The sequence below is a fragment of the Emiliania huxleyi genome (assembly GCF_000372725.1).
Source record: "Emiliania huxleyi CCMP1516 chromosome Unknown EMIHUscaffold_167, whole genome shotgun sequence".
NCBI classification, from domain to species: domain Eukaryota; phylum Haptophyta; order Isochrysidales; family Noelaerhabdaceae; genus Emiliania; species Emiliania huxleyi.
Genome location: NW_005200911.1, coordinates 318,383 through 331,038, shown reverse-complemented (window position 1 = coordinate 331,038; position 12,656 = coordinate 318,383). Strand labels below are relative to the sequence as shown.

The 12,656-nt window shown below is 66.7% G+C and overlaps 6 protein-coding genes across 6 annotated transcripts in view; 4 read left to right on the top strand and 2 right to left on the bottom strand.

Annotated features, from left to right (window-relative positions):
• The window catches only part of EMIHUDRAFT_414096 (hypothetical protein), a 2,892-nt gene extending 1,585 nt beyond the window's left edge, over window positions 1–1,307 (top strand). The window contains exon 2 of the mRNA XM_005784896.1: window positions 2–1,307. Coding sequence (XP_005784953.1) covers window positions 2–563 — 562 coding nt within the window. The 3' untranslated portion in view covers window positions 564–1,307. The remainder of the gene's footprint in view (window position 1) is intronic.
• A 1,348-nt stretch (window positions 1,308–2,655) lies between these two features.
• On the bottom strand, window positions 2,656–5,856 carry EMIHUDRAFT_230876 (hypothetical protein; the record flags this gene model as incomplete). Its single annotated transcript, XM_005784895.1, has 6 exons — window positions 2,656–3,131; window positions 3,402–3,558; window positions 3,757–4,026; window positions 4,456–4,536; window positions 4,900–4,998; window positions 5,275–5,856. The coding sequence occupies 6 exons, from the start codon at window positions 5,854–5,856 to the stop codon at window positions 2,656–2,658; spliced, it is 1,665 nt and encodes a 554-aa protein (XP_005784952.1).
• Window positions 5,857–8,193: 2,337 nt separating this feature from the next.
• Window positions 8,194–9,350, top strand: EMIHUDRAFT_72018 (hypothetical protein; the record flags this gene model as incomplete). The annotated part of the gene is made up of 2 exons (XM_005784894.1): window positions 8,194–8,762; window positions 9,278–9,350. Coding segments are annotated over 2 exons (642 nt in total), but the record flags the coding sequence as incomplete, so codon positions are not given.
• Window positions 9,351–9,489: 139 nt separating this feature from the next.
• EMIHUDRAFT_48605 (hypothetical protein) lies at window positions 9,490–9,732 on the top strand (the record flags this gene model as incomplete). Its single annotated transcript, XM_005784893.1, has 1 exon — window positions 9,490–9,732. A coding segment is annotated over one exon (243 nt), but the record flags the coding sequence as incomplete, so codon positions are not given.
• Window positions 9,733–9,743: 11 nt separating this feature from the next.
• Window positions 9,744–10,988, top strand: EMIHUDRAFT_441957 (hypothetical protein; the record flags this gene model as incomplete). Its single annotated transcript, XM_005784892.1, has 2 exons — window positions 9,744–10,137; window positions 10,216–10,988. Coding segments are annotated over 2 exons (1,065 nt in total), but the record flags the coding sequence as incomplete, so codon positions are not given.
• Window positions 10,989–11,324: 336 nt separating this feature from the next.
• Window positions 11,325–12,656, bottom strand: part of URE2 (urease) — a gene marked incomplete at its 5' end in the record, with an annotated part of 3,406 nt that continues 2,074 nt past the window's right edge. Inside the window, 2 exons of the mRNA XM_005784891.1 lie at window positions 11,325–11,925; window positions 12,045–12,401. Coding sequence (XP_005784948.1) covers window positions 11,587–11,925; window positions 12,045–12,401 — 696 coding nt within the window. The 3' untranslated portion in view covers window positions 11,325–11,586. The remainder of the gene's footprint in view (window positions 11,926–12,044; window positions 12,402–12,656) is intronic.

Below are 12,656 nucleotides of genomic sequence, written 5' to 3'. Positions count from 1 at the left end.
TGCTCACAATCTTGCTCGTCTCGCACGCGACGCCGTTCAGGATCATCCGGACCGCCGCGAAGACGTCGGACAGCGTGCAGCCGACGGCCTTGGCAACCATCTCGAGGAAGCCCTTGAGCTCGGTGAAGAGATCGCAGAGGAAGTTGCCGGAGACCTCGTGCAGGCAGAGCTTGAGCGCGCCCTTGCTGTCCACGCCCTTGCGCTGGATGTGGCCGAAGAGGCACAGCGCGCTCTGCTCGATGGCCGGAAACACCTTGCCGATGGCGCAGCCAATCTTGTCGACGGCGCCGAGGCAGTGGTGCGGGCCGCCGAGGATGGAGCAGAGAAGCTGCTCGATGTCGAGCAGGAGGTGGCAGAGGAAGCCCGAGACGCCGCCGAAGAGGCCCCGCAGGAAGATGGCGACCTCGCACAGGGCGTGCCTGACCAGGCGGAAGACGTCGCCCAGGACCTCCTTGACGAGGCCCATGGCGTCGCTGACAACCTTGCCCGTCGCAACGAGGACGCCATCCACGACCTTCTTCGTGTCGCAGAGGATGGTAAAGACGATCGACGCCACGTTCTGAAGCAGAAAGCGCACCGCCGAGAAGACCGTGCACAGGAGGTGCTCGATGTTCTCAAAGAGGCAGCGCAGGTCGACGAGGCTGGACACCTCGCGGAGAATGCCGCCCACGAGCGCCTCGATGCTGGCGAAGAGCTTGGTCGGAAGGATGCACTTGAGGAGCGCGACAACTCCCTTCTTGATCTCGGAGAGCAGCTCGCCGACATTCTTGAGGATGCACTCGACAATCTTGCCGATCGAGCCGGTCAGGTCCTCCACGCCGCCGAGCAGCGCCTGCACGGCCTGGTAGACTTCGTCGAGCGTGCAGCCAACCGTCGTCGCGATGTTGCTCAGGAAATGCTTGATGCCGTCGAAGAGGTGCCCCGTGGACAGCTCCTTGAGCAGGCAGGCGACGGCCTCGAGCGAGCCGCCCGCGGCGTCCACCACGGCCTTGAAGATGTGCTGGAGACCCTTGGCGAGGCCGGCCTCGCCCGGCAGGAGCTGGCAGATGGCGGGACCGATGGCATCGATCAGGCCGGCAAACTCCGCCAGCAGTGCAGGCTGCATCTCGATCTTGCCGCGAGGCACCTTCGCCGCGTCGTCGCTGATGTCCGCGGACGGCAGAGCGAGAGGAGCGAGCTTCTTGGGCGGCGACGCGCGCGCCTTTGCGATGTACTCCCTCGAGGGCGGCGGCATCAGCGGCGAGCCGGGGCTGTTCTTGCTGAAAAGCGGCATGGCTGCGAGGGTCGAAAGAGGGAGTGTGGCTGTTCCTGCCGCGCGAATTGCAGAGACCAACTCAGTCACGCTGTGATCTCCTTGCCCGTGTTGGGGTTCGTTTTGGTTGTCCCTGAGATCCCTAGGACGTAGGGGCGGCTGTTTCCACTGGGTACGAGGCTGTTACCACTCAGAGAGAGAGTGCGACGCTCCGGCAACTCGTGAGGGATCGGTCGGGGTTGCGGGCGGACGAGGGAGGGAGGGAGAGAGATGGCGTTCGTTCGTTCGTAGATAGAGAGTACGGACGGTGTCGGTAGAAAATTTTCTATAGTATTATAGTAGTAAAGCCGTAGTAGTAGAATCAAGAATGCGCGCGCCCGGGCCCATTGTCATTGATTGGTGCAAACACAAAACAACTCTCAACAACCGCGTGTGAGTGGTTATAGCTTATACTGATCTATGACTGTGAGATTTGTTTGGTGGGGTTGGTCCGTCGATTCTCACGACTCACGTCTGAAGCGGTCTCTGTCACGATTGCTAACACTCTCCGTCTCTCTCTCTCTCTCTCGTGTCGGTGTACGGTGATGCATGAATGATCTTAGCACTTAGGTAGGGGACCCCTAGGCTTAAAAGGGTGGGCCCTGGGGCGCCTGCGGCTTAAACGGCTTAAAACTTGCCCGGGCAAGTTTTAAGAGCTGCTGGGCCGCCAATTCCTTAAACGGTCTTAAACGCTTAAACAGTTCGGGAGAGCTCCCGAGGTCGATGGTCCGGGAGGCTCCAGGTAGACGCCGGAGGCCGGGAAGCTGGCTACAGTCAGCTAGCATGCGCCCCCTATGCGAGTATGGCTCCTGCCAGTGCACCAGACTTACAGATGTGTCTTCAGAGGCGGGTTTGTGCCTAATAACAGCAGTATTGGAGAAAACGGCGCGGAACCCAGCGACGCATGCCGGCGAGGCCGATTTTCTTAAACGCAAAACGGTCTCTTAAAAGAGGGACCCCCGTTGCCTGCAATCTCTTAAATGGCAAGTTAAGCCCCTAAACCTCCTCGTTTCTTAAAAGGTAAAAAAAAAGCCGGCCCTCAGAACCCTAGGGGTCCCCTAAGTGAATGATGAAATTTCCCTATCTCCCCCTTTTTCACAGGAGTTTGTGGACAGGACAACAGCACACGGAAGCACAGAGCACACCCCTGGGCCCTGCTGCCTGCAGGCTACTCCTTCTGTACGGCTTTACCTTCTCCTTTTATTATTTTAGACTCGACAGGGTCGGCTGCGCACCACAAGCCCACGCGACTCGCTCGAGCTCTCACCACGTCTCAATCTACGAAAAATCTCTCCGCAAGCGCAACTGCCAGTCTTGCGTATGCGTTGCCTTGCTCTCCATCGCTCCACCGCGCCACCACACGTTCACCCCAGGAGGAACGACCCGCCCTCGCCGTCAAGCTCGCCTGGCAGCCCTCCGCCCTGCAGCTGTCGGAGGCGAAGGGTCGGGGAAGCGTCGGGTGGTGCTCGCGCTCCGCTGCTCGCCGCTAGAGGCGGAGGGGGCGGGGCCCCGTCGGGGAGGCGGCTAGAGACGACGATCCGGCCCGACACAGCTGCCGTTGCGGCGAGCGCAGCTTCACGCGCAGCGACCGCGCGCGCAACCGCCTCGGCGCCGGCATCGTTCTCGGCGTCGGTGAAGGCGGCGATGGCGGCCGAGCGCTGAAACGTGATGTCCTCCTCGGGCGGAGGCTCGCTGCTGCCGTCGTGGTACACGCCGGGATGCACCTCAAAGGCGAAGGCTTTCCGGGCGCTGCCCCCCCATGCAGGCGCGACCGAGTTCTCGGCGTCGTCAAACGAGGCGATGGCGGCAGCGGTGTTAATGGTCATGTCCTCGGTGGCGTCTCCAAAGACAGCGAATGGCGCGCTGGCCGAAGTCGACGACGCTGCGGCAACGGGCGGCGCAGCTGGCGCGTCGTCGCAGAAGATGCCGAACGAAGCGGCAGCGGCCGGCGAGGCCGGCGCGGGCTGCGCAGCTGGCGCGTCGTCGCAGAAGATGCCGAACGAAGCGGCAGGGGCCGGCGAGGGCGGCGCGGGCGGCGCGGGCGGCGCATCGTCGCAGAAGATGCCGAAGCCGCTCGCGGACGGCGGGGGGTTCGTGGCCGTCTCTTCACCGGGCGCGCCCTGCCCGTTGAGCAGGCCGTCGTCTAGCTTGGCGAGGGCTGCCTTAGTGTCGGCCGGCATGTCCTCGCCCATCAGGTCGCGGGGTGGCGCAGCGGCGGGCACTGCTGAGGGCGGAGGAGCGGCGAGTGGGTGGCCCGACGCCGCGGCCTGTGTCGCGCCGCCTCGCGGGAGCGGCGAGTCCAAGGCCAGTCGCGTGGGCGGGCGCAGCGACGAGGCCTGCTTGGCGGCGGCTGGCCGCAGCCCGGCGGCGCCGGGCTGCGGCCGAGGCGTGTCTCCGAGCCAGGCTCCGGGCGTGCCCTCTTGCGCCCGGGCCGGCTCGGCTCGCCTCGGGGTGTCGTGCGGCACCGACGAGCGCGGGGCGAGCGGCGCGCCGCTCGTGTGCGGGAGTGGAGTCATCATCCCGGCCGGCTTCATCCCGCCCTGGCCACGAGAGGAGGTGCTGTAGAGGGAGGTGCTGTAGAGCGCTCGCGCCGGCGGCTCTTGGAGGTCCTGCTCCGGCTCGTCGTCGTCGTCGCGGAAGGACGGCATCAGCATCTCGAGTGCAGCCTTGGTGTTGATGGTCAGCCCGTCGTCGGTGGGCGCCGAGGCGAGCCGCACTGTCAGGCCATCCGCGTCCTCGTACAGCCCGTGACCACCACACGCGCGCGCGTTCGGGTCGCTCGCATTCTTCCGCGCCTCCTCGCGCTCCGCCTCGGCAGCAGCGCGCTCCGCCTCCTCGGCCGCTGCGCTCGCGGCGGCCGCCGCCTCTGCGCGGAGCCTCGCCTCCTCCGCCGCCCGCGCCTGCTCCGCCCGCGCCGCCTCTGCCTCCCGTGCCGCCTCTGCCTCCCGTGCCGCCGCCTCTGCCTCCCGTGCCGCCTCCGCCTCCCGTGCCACCGCCTCTGCCTCCCGTGCCACCGCCTCTGCCTCCCGTGCCGCCGCCTCTGCCTCCGCCGCTTCCCGTGCCGCCTCCGCCGCCTCCCTCGCCGCCCCCTCCTCGCGCAGCCGCTCCTCCTCGGCAGAGGCTCGCTCGGTGGCGGCGCGCAGCGCTGCGGCCGAGTGCCGCACCCGCTCCCTCACCTCCTCGAAGCAGACCTCCTCGCCGGAGTGCAGCAGCAGCTCGGGGGCGTAGCCGAGCGCCTCCGAGCCCTTCCCCGCAGGCGCGGCCGCTGCGGCGCCGGACGCGCCGCCTCGCGCCGCCGCGCCGCCCGCACCGCCGCGGCCGGGCTGCAGCGGCGGCGTGGCGGCCGCGCCTCCCCCTCCCCGCCCGTCCGTGAAGCGCGAGAGCGGGTTGCTGTGCAGCGCCTCCTCCCGCGCGCGCTCGTACCGCGCAGGCCCGTCGAGCCGCAGCCGCACGCTGCTCCCCGCACCGGCCGGCCGCGCGTCTAAGCCGCGTTCGCCGCCGGACGGCTCGGGGGCGCAGCCGTCGTCGACGTGGATGGAGAAGGGGCAACCCTCCGGCTCGGCGGGGCCCTGCGGCGCGCCGGCGGGCTTGCGCTGCGGCAGGGTGACCCCGTCCCACGCCGTCGCCGCCGCGCTGTTCTCCTTCGCCTGCTGCGTCATCGTGCCCGCCTCCCACGCGCCCGCGCGGCTCGCGCCCTCCTCGTCGCCCTCCGCATCGGCGCGCGCGGCGTCGTCGTCGAAGATGGTGAAGTTGCCGCCGATGGTGCCCGACGAGCCGCCCGACGAGCCGTTCGCTGCGCCGCCCGCCCCCGGCGCGCCGCTGGGCTTGAGCGGCGCGGCCGGCCGCTGGCTCGTTGGCCTGCGGCTCGATCCGCCCTCCTTCCTCGTGAGCCGGTTGAGCGCGCGCCGCTCGCGGCCGGCGGGGGCGGCGTCGGCCTCGGGGGCGCTCTCGCCGGGCGGCCCGCCCTTCATCACCAGCTGCACCTGCCGGTGCTGGAACTTGAGGTGCGCGCGCTGCAGCCGGTCGAGCGGCGCCGCCTTGAGCAGCAGGCCGCGCTCATACGCCTTGTCGGCGGCGGGGTACTTGCGCTTCGTCTCGAGGACGGAGGCCCAGGCCTCCCAGAAGAGGGCGAATTTCTGGCCGATGTGCCGGTCGTACAGGTAGTCGAAGATCTGCTCCGGGTCGCGCACGCAGTCGGCGTACTGGATCCACACGCGCAGGTACCGCGCGTCGTCGGTGTAGCGTGAGTCGTCCTTGAGGCCGTACGCGCAGTCCTCGAGCAGCTGCATCAGCCCGGCCTCCTTGCCGCCGGTCGGGTACGCCTCCTGCGTCCACCGGATGTAGCCGACCCACGTCGCCAGCGGGTCCGCCCCGTCGGCTGCCCGCCTGAGCGCCTCGACCCACTGCTGGCGCCGCGCCTCGCGCGCGTCGGAGGCGGCTCGGTCGGCCACCGCGATCTCGCCCAGCGCCTTGGCCTTCCGACCGCGGCGGAGCGGCTGCGCGTTCTCCTTGACCTGCTCCCAGCCGTCGTCGACGACGGGCTCCGCTTCCGCCTCCATTGCCATCGTGTTTGAGCGTGAACCACAGAAAGAGAAACGCCCGGTGGTCGGATGCATGCCGAATCGCTTGAGATATGGGCCAGCCCCCGGGAGAGCCGGGCCCACATTAGTAGGAAGTGGTTTCCTAACGTGTGGGAGCAGTGTGCACGATAGCATGGTCCACTCTGAGTGGACCGTGTGCGTGCCTGAGATCTTCTCTCTCTCTCGTGCCTGTCGGAGAGAAAGAGATTTTTTTGCCTGTCGGAGCCACTCAGAGTGGCTCGACCTGTGGGATGTGCATACGCCCTTCGCCTCGGGGTTGCAGTCGGTGCGTGACCTTGTGTTGCGTAAGTATGTACCTGGCGAGCCGAGGACGATAGAGAGGCCGCGGGTGCGAGCGCGACTCGCCGACCAGGGAGAACGGGCCCGTCCTCCCTGGGAGGGGAGGCGACACGACCCAATGCCGCCGTCCTCGCCCGGGGAGACCTCGGCCGGGCCGTCGACGCCCTCGGAAGCGGTGGAGCCGGGAGAAGCTGGCGGAGACGAAGGACGGCAGCGGAGAAAGCGACACCAACAACGAGGGAAACGACCATAGCCATACCGGTCGTCGCATAACGCTCGGGAGACGAGCAAGAGAGCGAATCAAGGAGGGTTGAGACCCTGGGAAGGCGAGGGGTGAGCCCTCAGGCGGGGGGGTCTACTCAAACGCCGACGCAAGTGAGTGTAGAGTGGTGGTGTGGGGCGTGCAGTGTGGTGTTCATTAGCTCCGAGTAGAGGGGGCGTCCTGCAGTTAAGGGGAAACCCGGTACGCGGGGCTAACCCTCGGAGACCCGTGTTTACTTTAAGGCCCTTTCCCTGCGAACGCGCACCCCCGGGGCTAGGGCTCTCTTGCCCGCAACCCGATCCCGATCATCCGGCCCGCTGGGTGCGCTTCTTAGCTCCCCGGCCCTGGATGTGAGGCTGATGACTGCACTCCAAGTGCGCTCCAAGTGCGCCTCCGTCCCGCTACTTTTATACTGTCGATGTCGCGGTAAGACAAAAACAAAACTTGTTTGGTATTGCTAAAAATCTCTCTCTCAAGACAAAGCGATACCAAACAAGAACACAACGCGGTCTCACATGACAAGCGATCCCACACGACAGCGAGTGTGAGGACTACATGATCCGTACGTGAAGGGTGGAGAGGCCCGCCCGTCCGCAGAGCTAGGCGGCGCGGGCACCCCCCACTGCGCACTGGGGCCGAGGGCAAGAGGCCGTTTGCCGCTTGCTTGTTCTTGACGTCGTTGACCCAGTTGTGGCCCGCTCGGGGGAGTTGAGCCAGGTAGTTGGTACGCATCTTGCGCGCCTGGTTGTTGATGTTGTCGGCGTCGCCCGCCACCCTGAGGGAGGGTGTAGAGGATGTAGAGTGTATGTAGAGCGCTGTAGAGCTGTAGAGATGTAGACAGGCACTCTACATCCGCTACACCCCTCCTGCTCCCTCCAGCCGCCGCCGCCGCCGCCATGGTGCATGGAGATCTGCTGCGTGTGGTGGACGACAAAGGAGGAGGCGCTCGCCGACGCCGTCCCATACACCGTCCGTCCGGTCCGTGGTTTGGTGCCCACCGCTTCCTTGGCGAACACGTGGTCGTGGGGGAATGCTTGGTGGGCGGCGCAATGCCACCCAAACAAAGTCTCCACGAGCACCAGATCCGCAACAACGCAGCCATCCCTCCCTTGGGTTGTCTGTTTTCTTTCTTTGTTTCTTTCGCACCCTCTCACATGACAAGAACAAACAACAGTTGTTTGGTATTGCTAAAAATCTCTCATGACAAGCGATCCCACGACAGAGCGTCGGTGGGGACTACATCGGGGCGGCGGCGGAAGCATCGGGGGAGGCTGTCAGGCTGACCAGGCAGCCTCCCCCGCGCGTCTGCGCCCCAGTGCAGCAAGCGGCAGGCTTTGACCCCCTGATTGATGATTGATGGGAAGGCGAAACACAGTCCGACCAACGACTGGGACACCGAACGCGGTATGGGTGGACGCGGGACGGGCGGTGACGGTCACACAGGAGCGACACACGACACACAGAACCACAAGACAAGACACTCAGCCAACGTGGCTGCCACACATCCTGAGCGAACTTCCCTAGACACCCGCGGCCGGACTCCATCCGACACGCGTCGCTGGGCGCTCAGAGCCGCGTCCCCTGCACTCGCCACCCCGACGCACAAGGCGCCCGAGTCGAACGACAGGCGGCACGCGAAGACTGGTTGCAATCCCGCCGACCGCCAGGCCGCGGGATGATGCGTGCGTGGTCTTGTAGTGGGTCTCGCTCTCGGAAGCTCCCCTCTCGGGCTAGGAGCCTACCTGTGAAGGTGCCTGTATATGGGCTTCCAGTATCGGACCTTCAAGACCCAGAAAAGGCCAGAGTCGGGAGCAACCCTCGCGGTGGGTCGAGCGGTGGGTCGCTCATATACTCAACACGCCCCCACGACACAGCACGAGGTTGCTGCTGTATATCCGATACCGCCGTGTTTCGAGGTAGGGCAGAGGTTCCGGGACGCGAGTTCCCCCGGGTTACCTTGGGCACTATTTTCGATCTTTTTCGTAGCTCACACACGAAGGGACTCAAATCTTCGCAGACCGCCGTCGACCTGGGAGATCTCACCGGAGGTACCATGTCCGAGGAGGCCACCGGCCAAAAGCGCATGTCTTGAAGGTCCGATACTGGAAGCCCATATAGGCACCTTACACTCCCCCGCAGTATCGCACCTCTTGAGCGACACTACGTTTCCGCAGCTGGGGATTCTCCGGGTACCCCTCTTTGTACCCGTGCTGGCCGGATTCCTCCTCCGAACAACTCAAGTTCGATCGGCCCCAGTCTCGAACTGGCAGCCACTACCTTTTCTGGGTCACGTAGCCACACCTCGCCTCCTTGGTGCGAGTGGCTGCCAGTTCGACTCTGGGGAGGATCGAACCATCAACACTACCCCTCTCCCTTGCCCTCGGAACAGTGATCAGTGTGTCCGAGTGGAGGCGTGTGCTTGCCGGTCGACGGCCGCGCGCGGTGGTTGGCATTGTGTTGAGTATATGAGCGACCCACCTCGAGGGTTGCTCCCGACTCTGGCCTTTTCTGGGTCACGTAGCCACACCTCGCCTCCTTGGTGCGAGTGGCTGCCAGTTCGACTCTGGGGAGGATCGAACCATTAACACATTGTGACGAAGGGCTAGACCCGGGGGGCCCCGACGGCTTGGAGCCCGAACCCAGCCCTCTAGCTGCGCCCCCTCGACGACTCGGTGCTATGCAACCGCACCCGTACGGCCACTGGCCGCCTCAGCCGGGTGCGTTGAACGCGCTGCACATGCCGGCGCACGCGCAGGCGCACATCCCGGCGCCGCCGCGGGCGGGCGCGCAGTACGGGGCTGTGTCCCCGCGTGCCGTCGGCCCCGGGCTCCCTCCCAATGCGAGGCCTGGCGACTGGATGTGCCGCGCCTGCAACAATCACAACTACGCCGACAAGCTGGCGTGCAACCGGTGCAAGGCGCGGGCTGGCCCCACTCCCAGTCCGCCGCCGCTCCGCCCACCTTCCGCCGCCCGCCGCCGCCGCCGCCGCCACTTAGACCGCCGCCGCCACCCCGCCGCAGGTGCCCAAGGACGTCTTCATCGCCTCGACCGGGATGCGGGTGGGCGACTGGCTCTGCCCCGCGTGCTCCAACCACAACTTCAAGGACAAGATTGTCTGCAACAAGTGCTCCAGCCCGCGCCCGGCCTCGATCCCGCTCATCGGCATCGCCGGCGCGGGCGGCGCGGGCGGTGGGGTTGGCGGCGGCGGCGGCGGCGTCGCCGAGGTGCGGCCGGGCGACTGGCTCTGCCGCCACTGCGCCAACCACAACTTTGCAGACAAGACGCACTGCAACCGCTGCAAGGCGCCGATCGCAACCGCGCTCGGCCAGATGTCGACGCAGGCGAGTCGCGCGAGCGGGTCGTGGAGCGCGTCGCCGCTGCACCAGCGCCAACGCACGGTGGGCCCGCCGGCCTCCGACGGCACCGCCCAGTTCGAGATCCGCTCCGCGCCCTTCCTCGCCAAGGGCCTCGGCCCGGCGCTGGCGGCGGAGCACTCTGGCCTGCGCTGGGCGGGCAACGCGTCGCTGCACTTCGACCCGGTGGCGGACTGGCCGTCGGTGGAGCGGGCCGCCCCGCTCGGGCAGCTGCCGCTCCTCACGGTGCCGGGCGAGTCGGGGTGGGCCACTTCGCCCTTTGCGCGCGCGGGCGACGAGAGCGGCGTCCAGATCGCGCTGCCGGCGGCGATTGTCAACTACATTGGCAAGGCGCCCCCGCACCCCGCACGGAGGGCCGGGGCCGCGCGCACTCCGGACGCGTCCCCGACACTCGACGCGTGCCCGTAGGTGAGCGGCCTCGAGGGCGGCTCCGCCGAGGCGTTTGGCCTCTCGCAGCAGCTGCTGGCGGAGGGGGAGGAGCTTCTCGGCCTCGCGGCCAGACACCTCCCCACGCCGCACGCGCGGCTCTCCGACCCGCAGAGCGGGGTGCACACCGCCAAGGGGACCGCCGCCGAGTATGCTCGCTTCTGGGCGACGCTGCTGCCGCCGCACATTGGCCGCCTCGCCCGTCTCTGCCGCGGAGGCTCCTTCCAGCCGCCGCCGACCACCACGCCGCTCGCCGGGGAGCTGCACCTGTGGGCGGTGCTCTACCAGCTGCAGCTCATCGAGCGGAACCTGTTCGCGTCGTACGAGGAGCTCGCCGCCTGGTTCGACCGCGTGCGCACCGCGCCCGCCACGCAGCGCGTCATCTCCGGCAGCAGCCCGATGGGCGAGCTCGCGCCGTACTTCCTGCCGCTCGAGTCGGCCGACATCTGCACGCTCGCGGACGAGCGATTCTGAGCTTGGCCGCAGCGCAAGCAACGGCGTGTGCTGGCGCAGGGCGCGCGCGCCGCGGTGCGGCCCCCTGCCGAGCGTTTGCCCCCACAATCGCGCGATATTCTTTCCCGTGTCGTCTTTTGTGTGCGAGGACTAGAAGTCCCGCGGGACCGACTTCGACTTCGTTGAATGTGCCACTGTGAGTGTGTGCGCGGGCGCCTCGAGAAAGTCAAAGTGCTGACCTGTGCGTGTTGAATGCTGTTGTCTACTGCTGAGTTTCACGCCGTTATCTACAACAAGAAACGAAATGAATACCCCGACCGCTCCATTCACACACGCGCGATGACGCATGTACCAGTAATGTCGCATTGACAATCGCCGAGATATTCCGGGTACCGGGATGCGGGAATATCGGGGATATCGCGCACATGTGTGTTGTTGGGGCCCCATGCCCATCCGATCGGTGTCACCGCGCTCCGCGGTGTGGGGAGTACGCGGCATCACGCGCCTCGAGCATCACACGCGATCTAGATCGAGAGATACAGTGACATACAGACACGAGAGAGTTTTAGAGCGAGATAGAGTGTTTGGTGACTGATTGTTTTTAGATAGAGGTAGACGGCACGTCCCGCCCCCTCTAGCTGGGTGGTGGGTACGCGCGGCGCGTTCTAGTGTGACGGTGCTTTGGGGCTGGGCTGACACACTGTGTGCGGCAGCGCTAATAAGTGGGGTGTCGCGACTACCGCGCGCTCCGGACTCACGCATGCAAGGTACAGTCTCGTCTTCTCGCAGCCATGCGCAGCTCAAGCTCGAAGCTGTCTAAGGCTTTCTCTGCGCCAGCTCCCGACGCCGCGTGCTGCAGATGCGGGCATGCGTGGATCACGGCTGGCCCGTCGCCCAAGTCTAGAAGAGGAAGAACTTGCGCGCGAGCGGCACCTTCGTCGCCGGCTCACACACGAGCGGCGCGCCGTCCGCAGTCACCTCGAACGTCTCTGGGCAGACGGTGATCTTGGGCATGGCCGAGTTGTGGACCATGTCCGCCTTGGAGACGGAACGCGTGCCCTTGACCGGCTCGGTAGACTTGCTCAGCCCGTATCGCGCGCCGACGCCCGCCGCGTGCGCCGCGCCCGATACGAAGGCGAGCGAGGTGCCGCCGACGGCGCCGGGCTGCGCGCCAAACATCGGCCGCATCACGACGGGCTGCGGCGTCGGGATGGAGGCGTTCGGGTCGCCCATCTGCGCCTACAGGGGGACTCCGGCCCGGCCCGTCGGGAGTCGGAGTGCGCCGCCGGAGGGGCCGGGCGCGGGTGCAGGGTAGCGTGTGCGGCGCGCGCCCACGCGATGGTGCCGCCCTTGATGACCATCTCGGGCTTTGCGCCAAACAGCGCCGGCTTCCACACTACAAGGTCGGCGAGCATGCCCGGCTGCACCGAGCCGACGGCGTGCGCCATCCCGTGGGCGAGGGCGGGGTTGATCGTGTACTTTGCAATGTACCGCTTGATCCGCGCGTTGTCCGCGCCCGCCGACGTCTCGTCCGGCAGCGGCCCGCGCTGCGCCTTCATCTTGTCGGCCGTCTGCCAAGTCCGGCAGACCACCTCGCCGACGCGGCCCATCGCCTGCGAGTCGGACGACATGACGGAGATGGCGCCCATGTCGTGCAGGATGTCCTCCGCGGCGATCGTCTCGCCGCGGATGCGCGACTCGGCAAAGGCGACGTCCTGCCGGGCGAGCGGCCGGCGCGGTCGGGGAGGAGGAAGGGGGGGGGGGGGTGGCTCGTCTCCCTCCCTCTTGGACGACAGGCGTCCTTCTCTCTCCCTCTAAAGTGGACCCGCCCCCCCTTAGCTTTGTGCTCCCAGCCGTGGGCGCGCTTTCATCCTATGCAGATGCTTCCCCGCATCCTCCTTAGTATCCTCTTTTTTCTGTCTCCCCGTCACTCTTGTCTTCTTCACTCCTTCTTCCTAGCCCTTTTCGCC